General features: G+C 39.6%; 1 protein-coding gene and 1 pseudogene across 1 annotated transcript; one reads left to right on the forward strand and one right to left on the reverse strand.

The window, feature by feature from the left end:
- Positions 1-17,634: 17,634 nt before the first annotated feature.
- On the reverse strand, positions 17,635-20,191 carry LOC147448844 (uncharacterized). The gene is given in 6 exon segments (XM_086521469.1): positions 17,635-17,957; positions 18,462-18,558; positions 19,323-19,577; positions 19,619-19,750; positions 19,782-20,101; positions 20,104-20,191. Coding segments are annotated over 6 exon segments (1,215 nt in total).
- A 139-nt stretch (positions 20,192-20,330) lies between these two features.
- Positions 20,331-21,075, forward strand: LOC147448845 (uncharacterized; annotated as a pseudogene).
- The last annotated feature ends 398 nt before the right edge of the window (positions 21,076-21,473 follow it).

Consider the following 21,473-nt stretch of genomic DNA (forward strand, 5'->3'; position numbering starts at 1 on the left):
GGTGGTTGAAACCATGTCAATGCCGTACCTTCTAGAGTAAGACCAAATCCCTCGTATTGTGTATGGAAAACTGTTATCTGCTCAGCTCTTAAGACTTGCTTAAAGAGTGATACATGTGCATATGGATCTCCTGAACCACCATACTTCTTTGGCATACACTTGGCTACTTGAGATGGTCTCATACGTCTATGGTCTGCTACCAATCTCATTGCTCCTGTGTCCCGGCTAAAGCTTTCTCTAGCATCATGGACTTCATGGGTTACCCTTGTCGGTTCCCCTGCCCTGAATCTACTACTAGGAGGTAAATGTGATGGTTCCGCTTCGAACCTTGGACCTGGAGTGGTATACGTGGGGATTGGAATTGCACTACCTCGATTCGTATCCATTGACTCTCTGGAATGTAATGATCCCATTGGTCCGGGCTTCGAGTACTGAGGTTGACTGAAAGAGTCAGCAACCTGAGTTCTTTGTCCTCCTGTTGTCATTGGGTTTTGCACTCCATTTGTTGGTGCTGGTCTTTGTGAGCTAGAAGTAACATAATACTGATGTAGTGGTCCCCCAAAGTATGTATATCCTTCTAATTCTTTCTTGCCCATTGTTGAGTATTGCCTCCCATACTTGTCGTAAGTGGCAATTTTCACTTCTGATCCCTCTGTGTAGGTAAAGACATAAAGTCTTTTTTGGTCTGTCAACTCTCCAGTGTAAGGTTCTTCACATCTATAATAGAGATCTTGCTCCCCATTATTATATTTTTATAGCCCCACATAGATGTTATCAGTGTTGATCCTTGTAGTTTCATTCTCTATTCTTAACCTCGCATCAGGGAAGTTCATTATTGGTGCTTTCTCCTCAAGTTCTTCATCTACTTTGGCTTTGGTTCCCATCAATACCCACTTGTCCACAATGTTAGGGTTTAGGACTACCAAGTACATGGTACCCTCGTCATCTAGATATCTATCTCCGCTATAGCTCACAGGCACTAAGTCCTTGAACTCACTAGGTCTATCTTCTATCTTTACACAATAGCGGTCCATTCCATCTTTGTAGATCTTGGCACCCTGCTCATTGTCGTACTGATATTTTATGAACAATAGCTTCATTGTGGCGGAAGGGTTTGATGATCCTGCTGCCATATTTTCTCTGTTGTTCAGGTTCAAGTGTTCCAAGTGTTCGGTGAAAATCTCGTAAGATCTCTCCGAAGAAGTATCAGAAACACTTCCTTCAAAGATCGGCTCTAATGGTTGCACCCAACTTTGGTTTACACTTCCCTCGGTTAATATGACACTTGCTTGTTCCTTTTGTTTTGGTTGGTTATTCTGGAGATTCCTGCCCGATCTCAAATTCATCAATTCCCCAAAAGGACTTTAACTTTTCCGTCTCGACAATTTGTTTTCCCAAGTTTTTGTGGTCAGAATTGATCCAAACTGATTGATACTTGGTCAATTGTTTAATCTTGTCAGTTGGACAACTTCTATTTCATCAAGTGAGAATTTTGTTGCAGTTATGCTGAAAAAGATATTATACGCGTATGATGTCTTTTTTCACAGATTTGGACTATTTTGGTTATGCTCACTCTCAGTAGCCCCCTTATGCTCTGTCCACTCACAAAATTCAGTTTGAACTCTGTTTAAGCAAGTTATGGCTAATTTAGGCTTTTCTTGGCAATTTTCCGCTTTTGACTTGTTTTGGGTCAATTGTGATCCAAATGGGATGAAACTTGAAATATAACCTCTAGACAGCTATTACAATGGATCTGTGTTGGCAAAGTATCAAAATATGTCCAAAATTAGGTCAAAGACATCATACGCGTATGATGTCTTTTTCATCAATTTGGGTCAAGACTTGATATTTATTCTTTCTACAGTGTTTGTAACAATCTTGTCAGGTCAGATATCAAAAATAAGTAGTGGATGTGCTAAAAGACATTATACGCGTATGATGTCTTTTGTCCCAGATTTTGACTATTCTTGGTTTTAAGCCTTCTCCAATGTTTATATTTGAGTTTCAAGTGTTTTTGTCAGGTTTGAATGTAAAAACAAGATCTGAATCCAAAATTTTCTATTCTTTGCGTTTCTTGGACTCCGACTTGTCTTTTTGGGTTTCATTGAGTGTTAATGCTCTTGTTTTAAGTTGAAATTAGGGTATAACCCCCCTTTTGAACACTCTGGTAAAGTCAAAATTTCTGTTTTGGTCTCTGTTTGGTCATTTAGACATCATACGCGTATGATGTCTAAAGTTGCAGATTTCCAGTTTTTTGGCACAGAATCCTTCCTAAAGCTTTCTCAAGTGCTCAGCAGCTCCCAGATACACAGAAAATTTCTCTGACTTTTGTTTATTGCAAGTTTCACTACTAACTCGACGGTTTAGTGATCTATCATGCAATCAACCATATCAAGCAAATACTCCAATGATTACTAGCTCCAGATCAGGATCAAATGAAGTCCTACCTAAGCTATTCCTAATCATAAAATGGGTTTGGTAATTGTGATTTTAAAGAGATCCACTGTCACTCACGGACTAGCAAATTCTTCTTCTATCAACAACTACTCAACACCAACAAAACAACAAACAAATCTAAGCTAAACAAAAAATAATGTCAACACGGAAGACCCAGGAATACCCCACTTCCTAGTATCTCTCGAGATCTTCGGAGTCCACCACTCCTAGATCTTTTCTAACTAAAGTATACAAAGTAGTTTATACGACTCACCTCGTAGGATTAGTCTAAGGTCACCTACTTAGGGCTCTCGTCCCCGGCAACGGCGCCAAATGTTAAGGCGGTTACGCCGCTAGCGGAAGCTAAATAGCGAGAACTCAACCAACAACAGAATTTGTTAAACGAGGACGGAGCTTGACCCGCAGGCGCATGGAAACAACTTGGTGGGTGTCAAATCACCTACTCGACCTTCTAATGACAATCACTACTAAGGAAATCAAATCTAAGTTCTAAAATACGCAAGTGACTGAAATCCGTACTATGAACGAATGCTATACGAAACAGGATCAAGAATCATTGAATCGATCTCAAACTCAAGGGGAAGTCTATACACTAGGTAAGAACAACACCCTAAAGACTTGAACTGCAAAATCAACCTATAACCACTCCGTGCGGTAAACGCGTATGAAGACAGGCCGAAAAATACAGGTGATCGAAACTTGACCCCGATGGTACTAATGTGTAGCTCTACTCGTTGTGGTTCTATAGATATGCTGCACGCTCAATTCCGACACACGAGTTGGAAGAAAACTCACACCGAAGCTCGTAGGAACTTACCACACATAGAAGCCGATAGCACGCACTCTTGGTATGTGTGCGTAGCTCTCGCCGTTGCTAACACAAAGGCGGTGTCGCTTCTCCAATGGAGGCTCCGTAGCTCGTATAGCAAGTAGATAAGACTCTCTCTCTCTCTCTCTCTCTCTCTTACTCTCTCTTAGACACAGTCACGACGCTCAAAAACTCACTTTGATTAATAATCTCCATCCTTTAGGTTACAAAACTTTGGCTTATATACCTCAGCCTTGGAGGTGAGAACATCTCTAACTAATTACATCAGCAAGTGAAATTACATCGGGATTACAAGCTGGAAACTCAATTGAGTCCCGTTACTTAATGAATGGCTCAAATTAAAATTAATGTCAGAAAGACATTTATTACAATCAATGGTTACAAAATGATGAGTGTGAGCAAAAATGTGGGTGTGATCCTCTGCTGGCTCAATAGTCATGACTCTAAGTTTTGCGCTAAGGTCACAACTCTTGAGACTTCAGGTGATACAAGAGCTTAAGAAAGTTAACAAGCATCTAGATACCGACCCAAATGGTAACAAAAGAACTTGCCCATAGGCAGAAGGCAGTGGGGTACTCAAAGACCTGCTGTGGATCGAGCCTTTAGTGCTCTAAAGAAGTCGTTTCCACAATAGGTGGAGGTTGAGGAGGCTATCACTGTCGCAATTCCACCAGCTCTGATTAAAAAATAGCTAGCCATGCAAGCCCAACTAATGTTTGTATTTGGCTTTATTGGGAGAATCCTGAACATATATGAACTGATACAATCAGGGGCCGCAAATCTTGGGGCATGGAGTAGGAATTGAAAATACTACTTACCTAGCCAAGGGTTTTTTCTTAGTTAGATTCAAGGAGATATGTGATGTTTCAAAGATCATTGGGATTTGGGTCGTGCCTCTATCAGCTTATACACACTTTGGGTGCGAGTAGCCAATCTGAGCTCTTATATCAATGATAGAATTGTGGGCTCCTTTGAAGCCAAAAGATCAATCAAGCAAGGATGACCCCTTTCCCCTCTTCTCTTTGCTATTAGGTCGCATCCTCTCATAACGATGCTCAAAGATGATGCTGAGTGGGGGGAATGCAAGGGTTAACTTTGCCTAGGAAACAACCAACTCCTTGCCAAGATGTTTTCGGACGACTCCCTCCTCTTCTTGAAAGCCTGCCCTTAGGTGCTTAGGAAGGACCTTGAGATTGTGCAGACGTTTGTTGTGGCTTCTAGGTTGAAGTGTACTATTGATAAGTTTAGACTGATCTCTTTGACGAAAAACAACTCATTTGACCCATCGGTATGGTTAGGGGAGATTGTGTCTAAAGGTAGGATTTTTAGGCATCATGTTACTCATAAGAAAAGGTTCCAGTAGGTCTTTGAGAAGATTCATAGGAAAATGAGAAGGTGGGAGTATGTGTTGCTTCCCTTCCAGAATCAGGTCACAGTGATCAATTCATTTATGCTTCCTTATATGGCCTTCACCAGCCCACTCCTCAAAATAGCCAAATGTAACTGAAAGGAATATTTGAAACCAGTTAAAAGATTCCTATGGAGAAACAACACTAAAGCCTCGGTGCAGTGGCAATGGGCAAAGTGGGAAGGTATCGCTTGACCGTTGGTCCAAGGCGGCCTTGAAATTTTCAACCGTGTTGTTCATGTTGAGGCCTTGTGTGCCAAGTTTGTGGTCTCAATCTAAACTCAAGTCCAATCTTAGGCTATCATGACCAAGGATATGATGGATAAGGCTTTGCTATGAAGGGGGTTAGTGGAAAGGGATCAAGGTGCACGACAAACTTGTCATAAAATCTGATATCTAACCAACCCAAATAATTTTTTCATATTAAACTAATCAATTAACCTGGGATAATAAACGGGAACAAGGGTTAGAATATAGACATGTGCTTACGGGTCTATTTCAACACGGGGCCAATGGTAAAGGGGTCCAAATGAGAGATGGCATGTCAAAGAGCAAGGCTAGCTAATGGAGCTTAAAGACCTTAGGGTAAGCTTCATTAAAGACCTCCAAAGGTTGTTAAAAGTCCTTTGACCTTAGGTAAGCTAGGGCTGTGCTTGAGGTGGGAACCCGGCCCAAGCTTGAGGTACTTGTCGTGCTTGGTAACTAAGGTGCTTGAGGTGCTTGTCGTGCTTTCTGACACACACACACACACACACACACACACACACACACACACACACACACACACACACACACACACACTCTTAATTCCACTATTCTCAAAGTTCATAGGCCATTTTCATTACAAACTTCTAGCCCCGGGGTGGGCTAGCTTAAGACTGAGTGGCATCATCAAGGAAGAGCTGGTGCGAAAGTGCAACAGAGAAACATGGGCACTGGAATGGGGTGAAATCCTTTTAAACGAAAGCCTTTTCTTTTCTATTGGTATTTCAACATCACTAGTGATTGCAATACACAAAATAAACTTTCGGGTCTTTGTGTAAGACCCAAAATAGAATTAGATAGCTTGTTAAGTTTGAAGAAAACGGTCGCTAGCTTGTTATGTAGGTCTAGGTGGTGAGGTCAAAAAAAACATACAGTGCAGATGTTGGAGAGTTAAAGCTCTCTTCAAATGAACCATATGCACTAGATATGTACGTGTGGAACACATAGTATGTCCATATGCATATGTGGGCCAATTGTGAGAACAAGTATGCACTCAAATTAGAGTGACGAGCATATGGGCGATATGTATGATAAGCCCATCTATGTGCTATATATTTGTGTATGGGCATTGCCTTCATGAAGCTTACAAGTGCATGTGTAGTGCATATAGCCTTAATATTGTGTGATGATCTGCAGTACACATTGTATAGCAACAAAGATTTTATGATTTTAGTCGGTTAAATACATTGTACCCCGTTTTTTTTCTAACACTACCCCTTAGTACATACGTTCAAGGCTAGAAAACTACATTCTCTCTAACCTATGAAAATAAAGGCAAACTTGAAATTCCTCCGTTTTTAAGGTCGAAACTTGAAGCTTTAATTGGTAATTACACTAAAACTTGTATAAAATTTTAAGTTTTCTTAAAGGCAAGCTCAAAATCTAACCGAAATTTTACAATTTGAACAGATTAATATACTTTGGACCGTGGTTTTTTTTCTAACACTACATATCTTTTGCAACAAGAAGCCCTTAAAGGTCCTCGTCCCCTTAGTCCTCGACATTTTCTTTAGTGAAAAGCATCAAAATACACATGTTATTTGTGAAAATTCCCAAAACACTCTCCAAATTTCAAAAATTCCCATTGCACCTCTCATATTAGGCCAAAAAATCCCAAAGTGCCCTTCAATGTTGCCAAAGTTCCTATTTCACCTCACAAACATCTCCAAAAACGATTTATTTTGCCAGCTTATCTCTTTGTGAACACATATGCCACTATTTGTGAGCTAAAAGACATATCTCCATTGTCATAAACATGAGACTATGTAAAAATTGGAAAAATCATCACTAAATTTCTCTAAAGTTTGTAAGTTTTCTCACTTTCAAATTTAAAATGTAGAGGTAAATCTCACAATTTGTAACATTTAATGCACTAGTAAACTGTGTGTAGTGGAAATTGATAACATAGTGAGCATTTCATTAAGAACAAGTTCCTAATGAGCATAGAGAGAGTACTTAATTTGAGAAAGCAACATAGCAATTTATACCTAGCTAGTTTAGCATATACAATACTTGAACAATTGACAACAATTGAAGACCAGATTTACATGGAGCCGGTCCCCCCTCCAAAAAGGCTTTGTATTATAGCTTCTCCCATCAAAGGAGACTTTTGTACAATACAATCTTTGTGTTCCTTGGCAAAAATCGTTGGTGCAATGAAGACGGAAGATTCATGCACCAAATTATGCTTGAAAAACACACTTAACACTAGTTTGGTACCAAAACAGGACACTTTAAGTGCCCTTTTTTAACAAATTTAAATTAAATGCTACTTGCATTAGACAGTTTATTCAAGAAAACTCTCTTGATATGCTTAAATATGTTAGCTAGAAGGTCTTTTAAAAATATAACCTTGCATTTTAGAATCTATCATGATCAAGAACTAACTCATCAAGTTGACCCTTGTGAGACTGCAATTGACGCTTTGAAGAAATTTCCTTTATAATCTCAAGAAAAAATGAAGCGATTTTGTAGAAAATTTTAGGTGACTCTTCCACAATTTTTCTATAGATAATTGAAAGTTTCATGTGCAAAAAAACTGAGTTTGGAGTATATAAAATAATGGAAAGTTCCATGTGTTTGATATGGTCATTTCAATCATATCGTTGTATACAAAGAAAATTATGTTTTCGATGTATTTGTGAGTTTTAAAATAATGGAAAGTTCCATGTGTTTGATATGGTCATTTCAATCATATCGTTGTATACAAAGAAAATTATGTTTTTGATGTATTTGTGAGTTTTAAAAAGTGATACATTGCTTGCCCTTTCCATTGAGCACTCAAGGTGGCAAGTAGAAGGGCTTTGGTATGCAACAATTATTAGATCATTTTAAATATTCAAAACTGCATATTTTTTTTTTCATATTTTCATTCTTGAGACATAAGCATTCAAAACCTCGAATAATATCAATTTTCCATGTAAATCAACTAAATGTATCAAATTACGTGGTACATACACAATTGGGGTGCCTAAAACCTTGGTTTCAATGTAATTATGGAGAACTCAAGATTTTCAAGAGTTTTTGCACGATAAAAAATTCAAGAGAGAGTTTAAGCAACAAGATTTAATTGAGTTAGGGAGCCCAAAAAATATGTAGTTTCTTGGTTTAAATATATAAAGTCATTTGTAGTTGTCAAATTGCACTAGAATAGTACCAATTTCATGAGGGGACCTTTGGAACACCAAAATTATGCTCTTATTCAACACGTGCTTAAGTATGAAATTATGTCTATATCTTGCATGTGACTTGAAAACTTATCTTTGAAGTGCATTCTATTGTTTTGTAACACTAAGTGCTAACACTTGGCTTTTATAAACATAAAAAAGGCCATCTCTACAAAAAAAAATAAATTTTATGATTTTTTTAGCAAAACAGCTTGAAATTTTATTCAAAATTATGTCTTAGAACTTATCAAACTTCTCTCCATACAGAATGTATTTTGATATGGAGAAAAATCCAGTGTTTTCTTTCCCTCATTACCAATCTATGGTAGAAGCAAGGTGTAAAAAACTTCTTTCTAGCTTGAAAAATAAATTGCTAAAACTTGGTAGAAAAACAGGACACTTTAGTGTCTCAAGACACTTAAGTGTCCAATTACTGAACTAGTGTTAATGTCCCTAGCCTCAGTCCCAAGATCTCACACACCTTCAAAAACGGTGAGAGCTAGCAGGGAATGAGGAAGGATTGAGAGGAAGAAGATGTATCTTACGAGAAAGAACTATTCTCCTCACAAAATTACTCTAATAGCATAGCTTAGCTTAGTAATTATCATGGTAGAGGAGATGAGCATGCCATTGAAGCTTGGCTCTTGGTTGGATTTGCATTCCATAGCCAAGAGTTGTTGGTGTAGGCCTCTACTTCTCAATGCTTGGAGAAGGAGATGGAGTTCTTGCTCAACACATGAGTTGTGTGTGTGTAGCAAAAATGTGTTAGAGTAAAAAATGACATCCTCTCTCTCTCTCTCTCTCTCTCTCTCTCTCTCTCTGTCGACCCCTCTCCCAAAATGCTCTTCCTGTGGCTTCCCATTGGCTCCAGCAAAGCTTAGCTAATCACAAAAAGAGGCATAATTGATAGCCTTGTGACAAGTGTACCCCTTTTCCCTTTTGTGAGAGCTTTAGGTAATTAAATAATTCATTTAATCTCTCATTGGACCTTTTAGTCTTCTGGCCAATAGGAATCAAGCAAGCCATTGGGCTGCTGGATGCTCATTGGACCCCTTGGTAGACTGTCCAATAGTCTTCTAGGGAGTTTAATTTCTATCGGTTCCTTTATCAAGTATTTTTAAATTGATTAGACTAATTTTACTCTAGCCTAATTCTCATTGGTCCACCTCTATGGCCATACAATAGGATTTGAGGGGAGATTGGGAGCAACTGGCCTAGGAGCCTGCCATGTGTCTAGTATTCCCTTTGGGAGAAGCTTTGGAGTGTGTGTGTGTGTGTTTCTCTCTCCTCCCCTACACTTAAGGCTCGCCCCCTCCTTGATAGGGATGTGGGAAGACTCTTGAGTCTTCCCACCACCATCCAATTTTCCCAGCTTTGACCATTTGGACTTTTTAAGTAAAATTTTGGAACCTTAGCCTATGGAAGTGTTAATGAAGCTAAACCTTAGGTCTTTTAAGCTCCATTGAAGCACATTGCTCTTTTGCAGATTGTCTCCCCCCTTGGATCCCTATTTTCCCTCCTTTGGATCCCTGATGAGACCGATCTGACAGCCTTACCAATATTCTAGCTTTTACTCCCCTGGTACTTCTCCATATTAAATGATCGATTTAGTATGAGAAAATCATTTGGAAGAATTAGATATTAGTTTTTATGACATTAACTCTCTCTTGAAATCATAGTCGTCCTCGACTATGAGGCAGAGAAGATAAAGCCTAGTAATTAGTCCGTTTGCTAGCGGGTAGAGGATCCCTATTTTACACTACGACACCATTCTAGAATGGATGACTGGTCCATTTGGTGCTTGAGAGCCTTAGCTAGTGCAAGCATGTCTACACATTAGTTCGTATCAATGTCCATAGTAGAGTGACAAGCTTCTACTTGGTGTTCGGGAGACGTCGTCTTCTCAAACATGATCCTAAGCATGCATACTTATTAACATTTGTGCGCAATAAAGAAAAGAGAATCTTATAAGATAGAAACTTTGTTCATTTATACGTATTTACATTTGCTTACTCTAGGGAGTCATTGTAAGCATTGACAAGGTTTAGGTTATCCTTTAATTGTATCCCTTGCATCCATCTAGCATCTTCAAAAGGAAAATTTTTAAACTTGATAAGATATCATCGGATAGTGTTACGGCCTTGTAATACCTTGTCTTTGTGTCGGAGAATGGACTCGGGTTGCAACACCTCTTCTTGGTCCTCAATCTCCGGTGGGTCTTCAATGGTTGCTTCTTGAGGTGGCTCTCCTTTGTAAGGCTTTAGTAGGCTCACGTGGAAAGCATTGTGTATGAGCCAATGGTTGGGCAACTTGAGTTGATAGGTCATCTCATTGATTGGCCTAAGAATCTGAAAGGGGCCATAGTACCTTTTTGCTAACTTAGCATAGTACTTTTGGTGTCCCTTAAGATTCTTGTCCGTCGTGTGTCTTAATCGAGCCTTGGGAAACTTACAATTATTTTGTTTAAAGGCTAGGGCTCTTTGGTGCTTATCAGCAGCAGCCTTTTGCCTTTGCTGAGAGATGGATATAGCATCCTTAATCTTTTGGAAATATTCTTGCAGGTTCGGCTATATTCATATGCAGCCAAGATCTTCCCATGTAATTTGAGTACCAAGGGACTTTTTGATCTTCCCTCTATCACCTCAAAAGGTGCTTTTCCCGTGGAAGTATGTACAATGTTATTGTAAGCATACTCCACTAAAGGTAAGTATTTCTCCCATTGAGACTTTTGATCTACTTCTGTGACGTAAGCTTTTAGTAGATCAAGAATTGTTATCCATTTGAGGGTGATAGGCCGAAGAGAAGTTTAGCCTTGTACCTAAATTCTCAAAGAGACCCTTCTAGAAATTATTGGTTATTCTAGGATCTCTATCTAACACTATGGAGATTGATAAGCTGTGGTAATTGAAGATTTGTGATATAAAGAGGACTGCCATTTGATGGGCCTTAATAGTCTTTTTGACATGTATGAAATGTGCTTGTTTGCTAAACTTGTCTACTATCGCCCATATTCCTGTATTCCCATGGATAGACTTGGACAATCCAAAGATAAAATCCATGGATATACTCTCCTATGGTGAATTCGGAAGTGGCAAAGGTTGAAGCAACCCAGGTTTCTTCGCTCTCTCAAACTTTGTCTTTTGGCATACCACACATTTTGAAACATACTCTTGTACGTTTGCTTTCATGGCAGGCCAATAGATATGTTTCTATCCCTTTTAGGGTAGACTGAATCCCTCTATGCCCCGCATAAGGAGAAGCATGAGATTCATACATTACTTTCTCACCTAGTGAGTTAGTAACGCATAGTCTATCGCCATAGAGAAGATAACCATCTTGTAGGGTAAATGGTTCTTCCTTCTTCCCTAGTGCAAGGGCTGAACTCACATCTCTAAAATCGGGGTCGATAGTGTACTCATCTATCATAGAATATAGATCATTGTGAGTTGCTATCAGGGATTTAATATTTACGTAATTACCACAAATGTTGTGTGAACACAAGGTCTTATTGACACATTTACATGATTACACTCAACATGATCACAAAGAATCCGGTTTAGGGAAACCTGGTAACCCACTAAAATCCACCCGGGGTTTTATAATTTCCTTGTGGGCCCGCCAAGAAAACTAAACAGCCTGGGCGGGCCTGCAAAATTTTATATATGGGACCCCGATTGGACCTGCTGGGCATTATTCTTTGAGTTATCTTCCGAGAGAGAGAGAGAGAGAGAGAGAGAGAGAGAGAGAGAGAGAGAGAGAGAGAGAGAGAGAGAGAGAGAGAGAGAGAGAGAGAGAGAGAGAGGACCGCCTTGCAGGTACGTCGAGAGGAGAGAGGGGGTCGTGTGGGAGCATGCTCTATGTCGTAGTGCGCGACAGTAGTGGAGTAGCTGACCACACGACCCGGGTCTGTGTTGTATGTGTGTATACGTTGTGTGGTAGCGTGCCTTTTGTCGTATTGCACGGTGGTGATAAGGTACCTTACCACACAATGGGAGTGTGTGCATAAGCTGTCCTATGGAACAATGCTTACCACCACGGGGGCATCACCTCAGTTGTGACGCGGGGAAGATGGTGTCCTTGTGGCAAGTATTGGCTTACTGTCTGGGTACTACGTCGATAATGGTGCGAATGTAGTATCCTTATGGTAAGTCAACTTCCCTTCCCCTTCCCCAAAAAATAGATGGGCATTGGTCGATAATGCGGCTATATGATGCTCGTATGCAAGCCATTATTTCTCCTTAGATTCAGGCGGCACTCGGTCAGTAACACGGCTAAATGAGTGTCCTTTGTTAGAAGCATCTGCTTTTGCATACATGTGGTGTTTAGGTCGTTGACCTGGACGTACGAACATCATATAATTTGTATGTGCAGTTAGTTTAAGAATTAAGTATATGAAATACTTGGTCGGTAACGCGGCTGTGAAGAGTATTTCATTTACAAATGTTTAAATTGTTTGATTTTTTTTAAAAAATGTTCTTATGAAATTATTAACTAGCTAATTATAATCAAAAGAATGCTTTATTCATCAATCATTGCTAGTTTAAATGCTACATTTACATAAATTATATGCAAAAAGTATTTGCATACAATTTGCATGTTAAATATTCATTTTTTATCTTTTTAAAGGATCTCAAGCATCATCGCTATTTTTATCGTACATTTATATAAATTCTTTGTAAAAAGGAATTTGCACACAATTTGCATGCTAAATATTCTTTTGTATCTTTTTTAAGAGCATCAATCATCATCGCTATTTTAAATACTACATTTACATATATTCTATGTAAAAAAGTGTGTGAACACAATTTGCATGCTAAATATTTATTTCTATCTTTTTAAAGAGCAAGGCATTCCTTACAATTTCCTAGCCCGATTTGTATACTTCCAATATTTTGAAAGAGCTAATATAAAATTGACAATATATACATCACGATGCATGTATCTTCCAAGAGGTTTTGAATTGTTTTAGATTTATAACACGTTCTCTTAGATCTGGACAATTTTATTAGGATAGATATATTTATTGTATTTTACACGAGCAAATATACCATTTAAAGTCAAAATGATTATCAACCTGAATAAATACAATCTTGCTGAATTTTTTGAAGTCTTTAAGTCGGTGTGTGCTTTGTTTGAACTAGTGTGTGTGCACGGTGAAAAATATAAGGTAAAATTCACTATATGCTGAAATGTTCCAAATTGTTAACATGTATTGTTTGATCTGGATGAAGTTTTGTTTGCACTGCATTTTACACCTATAAGAGATTGTAGTTTAAAGTGAAGATTGTTTTCAAATTTTTTCAATATTTCCATGCACATTTCTTAAAGTCTTCAAGTCATGGTTGAGGGTTTGCCTGAAATAGTGTGAGTGTTAGTGCAGTGTGAAACCGTGAATTTGTATTTGATATGTTGTTTTTTATTGTCCAGTACAAAAATGACGCCAGATCAAAAGAAAAGTATTATGCGTGCCATTCGAAAAGAATGTATTTTGGCAATATCATCATGTGCAAATGGTCACATACAACAGATTAGTGAAAGCGACGTCTTCATCAAAGACCTCACTAGCACTATATGGGAGAACACAGAGTGTGACTACGAGGTGAAGGCCAATATGAATTGTTGATTCCAGCAGGGATTCGAGAATTTGACCCCCACCACAAGGTTAGGACAATGTTGGGCAATATGAAAGTATGTTGCAGAGACTTAAGATATTGAAGATGGCCCAAGATGCACAAGCAGCTTTGGGAGGTCGATCAGATGCCAGCGACACCGGCACAATCATGCGCACAACTTTGAATGCCAAGTGCACTCATCTTGGCGGCATCACTCATGAGGCCTTGGTAGAAGGTCCGAGGATTGGAGCAGGCTCCTTTGGTGTGTGCACATTGTACACCATTAAAGGCATCTATTTCTTTCTAGATCACATCACATATATGGGAAAATGCTACAAGGAAGGGAGTGAGGTGAAATTTGACAGCATTCAGACAGAGGAAGGAATGCAAACACTTCATCCCTCCATTGTAAGGTGCATTAGCTTTACCACCGAAGCTCCTTAGATCACAATATTCCCATACTATAATGGGGTACCATGGGGGACATGATGTGCCGCTTACCATTCGCCCATGGATTGTTCACACAATACATGCACATGATACAACACGGCTGGAGGTCATTGTCTGTAGCAAATCTTCTTGTAGAAGAGATAGACATGGCAGATTCTATCATTAAACAAGAGATGTGAATGGCTGCCAGCGCCTAGTGTGCGTATGAGGCGATATATATATATATATATATATATATATATATATATATGTGTGTGTGTGTGTGTGTGTGTGTGTGTGTGTGTGTGTACATATATATGAGAGAGAGAGAGAGAGAGAGAGAGAGAGAGAGAGAGATAAGAAGAAGAAGAGAAAGAGAGAGACTCAAAGAATTTGCAAGATGGATAAAAAGAAAGACCTTACATTAGAAAAACTAATTGGATTTTCAAGATAATGTTCAATTTAGGCCCTATAAGCTTTATGGAGAGCTACAAGGTTAGTGTAAAAGAATGCGTAAATCTTAGGGTTAAATAGGATATGCTCTAAGGAGCTCTTCTACACTTGATGCACTTAGTGTGAGTTAGCAAGAACTAGAAAAATATCGCAAGGGGTGAGGGTTTCAAGGCCAATCATCTTTTACCACTTAGTGATATGTTTGGTTGGTTTATACCATTCTTACATTCCTTTCAAAAACCTTTCCTTCCAAAGTGAGAAAAATCATAAATTATAGCATTCAATCCAAGACATAAATACTATTCTATTATTATGGTTTTTCTTTGTTACAAGAAAATGTTGTAGTACTCAATTGCGACTTCAACAATAATAAGTCAAGTACATTTGTTCAAGTAGTGTGGATTTTTGAAATGGACACAGGAAGGTGACTTAACAACAAATTCACCTCATGTATTGGGCATCTACCTCAAGGAATTTAATTACGTTCAACCATTCTTGGGTCTAAACATGTTCAACAATGGGATCTTGTGCATTTCTTGTTTCTTTAAAGGGGATTTCACCCCAGCTCCCTTCTCATATACAAAATGGTAACATATGAAAAATGGCATGTCAAGAGACTTTGCTATAGGGTTGGGAATGCCTAACTATAGCCAATACACTTGTACTACATGTTGTGAGATAATGCGTTGAGCTAAACACTTCATATCCTAGACAAGATGAAGAGAAGCATTAGTTACTTAATTATTCTAAACATTATGTCACTACACAAACAATTCCAATTTTTTTGTAGATGAGATGCTTACTTCACAAATGACATAGGGTTAGGATCTAAGAGTATTGTTGATTTTTTCTTCGTGGAGTAAATGTTCCCATGAGAACATGAGACATAATAAGGATCAATAATGTAATCCGATTCTATAGAGTGCCTTAAGTGTATATTAGACAAGAGAAAAAAGTCCCTGTTCATTGTGCAAAGAAGATGCATTTAGACCGATCATTTTTTCATCCTTTTACTCTTTCTGATTGCATTGTGCTAGTTCCTAGAACCGGTGCTAGAAGCTTTTGTTGATTGATTTTATGCCAATCAAGGATACTTTGATTTTTCAAAAGAGGGATTAGGTCACTCAATGATGGTATCATTAATGATGATACTACCAAAATAAATGTGAAAAGGCACCAAATGCGAAAATGTTGTAGTAATTGATGTTGCGAGTTCAACAATAATAAGTCGAGTAAATTTTGTTTAAGATGATGAAAGAGAGTTGTGCTAGGATTTTACATAAGGAGAAACCATGAAATCCTCAAAAGAAACTTAGGATTTAAACAAATTTCGGAGAATACATGGTTTCTATAAGGAAAATACATCAAAGCCCCTTTCTTATACGGTGAGCGTATAGAACCAATGGACCTTTTGAGGATTTTCTCATATGGTTCCTGTAGGGAAAATAGATCAAAGCCAATTTCTTTAAGAGTGAGTATAAAGAACCAATGGACTTTTTGAAGAGCTCCCCATGCGGTAAGATATTAGTTACTATATAGCAATTGTGAAAGTTAAAATTACTATATGGTTATTGCATTGGAGTTAGGATTTGCTACTTTCAATTAGCAACTCCACTTAGTTACTAGATAAGAAATGCATAGGCATTGTATAATTGCTAGTTCCATCTGGCCGTTATGAACTTACTATATAGAAAATCCATGGAAACTATTGTTTTGCTAGTTCTATCTAGAAATTCCATCACAAGCTCAGGCAATTGCCTATTCCATCTAGCAAAAAGCTATGATTTGCTACTTCTATCTAGGAAATAGCGTGAACATGATCAAACTTGCTATATGGTAACATGTTAAAAGTTCCTTGTGATTGTCGCTCAAAGCTGAGGAGCCACCACTGTTGTTTGGAGTTGTTGTCCACCCCACATAGTTTCTGCTCGGTTTTGCATGGCAATGCTCTTGTGGTCTACGACGGACACACGTGATGCAAGCCGTCCATCCACCTCGGCCGCCGCCGCGCAGTGTTCGTTTTTTGAAGGGCTGGGCAGTTTTTGGCACTGCCTTTTGGCAGAAAGGGAGGGTATATGCGAAGCAATTTTCAGCCCGTGTACTGCGAGAACTTCACATGTTTGCTTTTTACGGCTTACACCAAAATAGTAAACTGTGCGCTTGTTGGACGAGCGATCTCCAGACTCCGACGTCGTCGCGAGCTGAGAGTGGTCAGAGTAACATTGTCTGCTCGATGAGCTCATCGCTATTTTGCAGGTTGGGTCTCTCTCTCTCTCTCTCATTAAGCTTTGTTTGTGAAGGTCATGCTTTAATTGCTGAGAAGAGCTATCATTTCACCCCGGGGGCAGTGAGATAGATAGCAGTGCTGTGGACATTAAAGACCAAATAAACTAAAACTGGAACCTGGCTATGGATTGTAGAGCAGGCCTTGAACAGACCAGAGAAAGATTTCAACAGGCAAAGCAGTGTGTTTTATAAGTGCTTGGCCTCGCAGCTCCCATGCTTGTGGTGAGAGTTGCAAATTATACTAAGTACAATGGGACCATAGTTGCATTAAAAAGGCCAATGCCCATGCAATTACTCAGTTGTTGATACAACATGCATTGGCTACTCTGTATATTTATTGAAGATGCAAAATGAAACAATTTTGCCTATCTGATAGCAAAATGAAACAATTTTGCCTATCTGATAGCTGAGTATTTACATCACCCTCTTTTGTTGTTTTTTTTGTTCATGGTTCTGAGGATTCGAGGAGGGAATAGTTCTCTTTCCTCGCCTGGTTTGAGCATGAAGTCTCCAAGACTGGGGTATTTTTTCACCTGCTTTTTGTGCCTCTTCCTCCTTCCTTGTAGATGTCAATCCTCATAGCTCTTTCACAAATCCCTTGGAAGAAGCGCTCGGCTCTGCGTCATTGAGAGAGTCTTTCTTGTGCTGATCTGCGCATTTGTGTTGGAATTGTGAGAAAATGCAATGGGTTGCGGCTTGGCTGGCCCTTTTCTCTGCATTCTCACCCTTTCAATCCTTAGTCAAGCTCTTGCAGAGGATGATTCTCAATGCTTGCAAGAATTCAAGGCCTCTGTGAAAGATCCCACCAATCATCAGTCCAGTTGGATATTTGGCAATTCGTCGGAAAGGTCTGACTGCAACTTCATTGGCGTCTCGTGCTAGGATACCGGGGAGAACAAGGTCTTGGCAATAAAGCTTCAAAATGCAGGGCTTGAGGGGTCCTTCACCTATGGACTGACTCAATGTACAGCTCTTCAGAACCTTGCCTTGTGGCAGAATGGCTTCACCGGGTTCATACCCAACGATCTCTGCAAGCAGGTGCTTCCCTTGATCTTTCACAAAATAGCTTCTTAGGAAAATACTTTTCACTTTGGAGGATTGCCAGCATTTTCATACCCTAAATCTTTAGCATAACAAGCTTTCCGACGAGCTGCATGGTGGAATCGGCCTTTTGCCCAAACTATCCTCTTTTGATGTGTCATGGAATTCACTCACTGGACTGATCCCATCCAGCTTTGCTAATGGGTTGGCTTCTACAAAGCGCAACATAGGCTTGATAGTGGGTATCATAGTCACAGTGGCATCCATTACTGCCTGTCTATGCGCAACTGGTGTTTGGTGCTTCTTCTTCAAGTCCGCAAGATGAAAATTGCTCTTGCATAGGAGGAGCACAATTGGGCAAAGTGTACTAGCGCCATTGAAACAGTGATTGTATCCTTGTTGAGGTGCCTATGAAAAACTCAAGTTGTGTGGCCTCATGGCAGCTACTGATGATTTCAGCAAAGATAACATACCAAGAGAAGGATGGACATGCATCGTTTACAAGGGTGTTTTACCAGATGGGTCCATCCTGGCAGTCAAGCAGCTGCGGTGGTCATCACAATCAGGGAAGGGATTGCAAGTAGAGATGGAGACCTTGGGGAGGGTGAAATACTGCCAGCATTTGATATATTTGCTAGATGCAAATAGTAAGTCTTGTGTGTGAGCGCAATCAAACTAGCAAATATGGTGGCCTTTTAGCTTATTTGCTAGATGGAAGTAGCAATGTTAACTCCCAAGCAATTGCTATATAGCAATTTTGTGTACTTGCCCAATAGAACTAGAAAAATCATACTCGCTTTGGAATTCCTATATATTGCAATTAGATGTTGTTGTGTTGTGATTACTTTGTGAAAGTGAATTTTTTTGTTGAGTGGACCGGAATCCATGGGTAATGAACTGAGAGTGGAGAAAATCTCTTCAATAACAAGTCTTGAGTTCAACTCTTCTCGTTGGATAGATCTTTAATGTCTCTTGGGATAGTTTCCTATGACGTTAAAATTCTCTTCTTCTTCTTCTTCTTCTCTCTCTCTCTCTCTCTCTCTCTCTCTATATATATATATATATATATATATATATATATATATATATATATATATATATATATATATATATATATATATATATGTATGTGTGTGTGTGTGGACTTGTTGCACTGCTAGCAAGCTGTGTGACGTCTCTTTCTTGGAAGCAAAACCAACATGATAGAGATCAAGAGGGCGGTGTGATGTCTCTTTGCTGGCAGCAAAACTAGCGTCGCTAGAGATCGACAAGGTGGAGACATGGACACTGAGCGGCCCAAGGGGGCGCGAAAGGGGGGGGGGGGGGGGGGGGGGAGGGGTTGGCAACAGAAGCGCAATCCAGCTGATTGTTAACACCTGCATTGCGGATATCTCCAAGCAGTCGCCGCACAGCCTGTAGTAAGGAAGCAGAACGTGTGTCTTTTGGGCAATTGTACAAATGTTACAGATAGTTAGATCCTCAACTTTGTCTCTCAAAACAGTCAACTCTACTTGAGCTTGATTAAGCAAGTCTCTCAAAGACGACACTTCCTGAGCCTGATCAGTCAACTGTGCTTGAGCTTGATTGAGAAGGTCTCTCAAAGATGACACTTCCTGAGCCTCATCAGTCAACTGTGCTTGAGCTTGATTGAGAAGGTCTCTCAAAATGACACTCCCTGAGTCTGAACAACTACCTCGGCTTGAGCTTGATTAAGAAGGTTTGACAGAAATGCGTTCTGCAGTTACATGTGTTGCTTGGCTAGACCAAGATGATCTTTCAAAGATGCGACTTCTTCTAAAGGTTGCTAACGAGACCAACATGTTCTCTCATAGAGCCATTTCATGTTCTAAATTGCTGACGAGAACATTATGGTGTTGTTCATTTACTTTCGTGACAGAAAGTTCATGATCAACAGCCATCTTGTGAACAAGATATTGCTGCTCCAAAGACTTTTTCATCTGGGAAATCTCTTGTGAGATGGTTTTCTTCGCAGCTTCACAATTTTGAAGGAAGGTCTTAGGCTGGCTTACACTGTCATCCCAAAACAGGTCGAGCATTTTGGAAGGCGAAGGAGACTCCATGATATTATCTACAGGTAGTCTCCCAAGCTCATGAACACGCCCTTTGAATCCACCGCGGACTGCATCACGGATAAAGACTTTGAGGTCATTGACACACCACCAGAAACGGCGTTGACAATCACAAAAATTCCTCCTAAAACTCTATTGAAATTGTCGAGATCCATGATTAGAAAATTAGGAGACGGACAGGAAAGAAAGACCTATAAGGCTCAGCAGGAAAAAACCGTGCATGTGAAGAAAACAAAGAGCGCTAAGTGAGCCTTCTATGTCTTTCTTTCCTGTCTGTCTTGTGCTTTTTTAATCATGGATCTCGACATTGTCGACAACGTTTCAGGAGGAATTTCTGCGATTGTCGATGCCGTTTCTAGTGCTGTGTCAATGACCTCAAAGTCTGTCATCCGTGTTGCAATCCGCGGTGGATTCAAAGGGCGTGTTCATGAGCTTGGGAGACTACCTGTAGATAATATTATGGAGTCTCCTTCGCCTTCCAAAACGCTCGACCTGTTTTGGGATGACAGTGTAAGCCAGCCTGAGACCTTCCTTCAAAATTGTGAAGCTGCGAAGAAAACCATCTCACAAGAGATTTCCCAAATGAAAAAGTCTTTGGAGCAGCAATATCTTGTTCACAAGATGGCTGTTGATCATGAACTTTCTGTCACGAAAGTAAATGAACAACACCATAATGTTCTCGTCAGCAATTTAGAACATGAAATGGCTCTATGAGAGAACATGTTGGTCTCGTTAGCAACCTTTTAGAAGAAGTCGCATCTTTGAAAGATCATCTTGGTCTAGCCAAGCAACACATGTAACTGCAGAACGCATTTCTGTCAAACCTTCTTAATCAAGCTCAAGCAGAGGTAGCTGTTCAGACTCAGGGAGTGTCGTTTTGAGAGACCTTCTCAATCAAGCTCAAGCACAGTTGACTGATCAGGCTCAGGAAGTGTCATCTTTGAGAGACCTTCTCAATCAAGCTCAAGCACAGTTGACTGATCAGGCTCAAGAAGTGTCGTCTTTGAGAGACTTGCTTAATCAAGCTCAAGTAGAGTAGACTATTTTGAGAGACAAAGTTGAGGATCTAACTATCTGTAACATTTGTACGACTGCCCAAAAGACACACATTCTGCTTCCTTGCAGCCACTATAGGCTGTGCGGCGACTGCTTGGAGAATATCCCGCAATCTAGGTGTTAACAATCAGTTGGTCCGCGCTTCTGTAAGTAGATCAGCAGGATGTTCTGTGGTGTGAACTTTGACAAGCTGAGTTTGCTTATCCTCGAGCATTTCCCTGATGAAATGATACTTCACATCCACATGCTTTGTCTTTGAGTGATAAACTGGATTGCGAGCCAGTTGTATAGCACTCTGACTATCACAATATAACACAGGCATCTCTTCTTTGATTCCCAAATCTGTTACTAGTCGATTAAGCCAAATTAATTCTTTGCATG

Source organism: Adiantum capillus-veneris, chromosome 10 (genome assembly GCF_014529385.1).
Source record: "Adiantum capillus-veneris isolate H3 chromosome 10, ASM1452938v2, whole genome shotgun sequence".
In the NCBI taxonomy this organism is placed as follows: Eukaryota; Viridiplantae; Streptophyta; class Polypodiopsida; order Polypodiales; family Pteridaceae; genus Adiantum; species Adiantum capillus-veneris.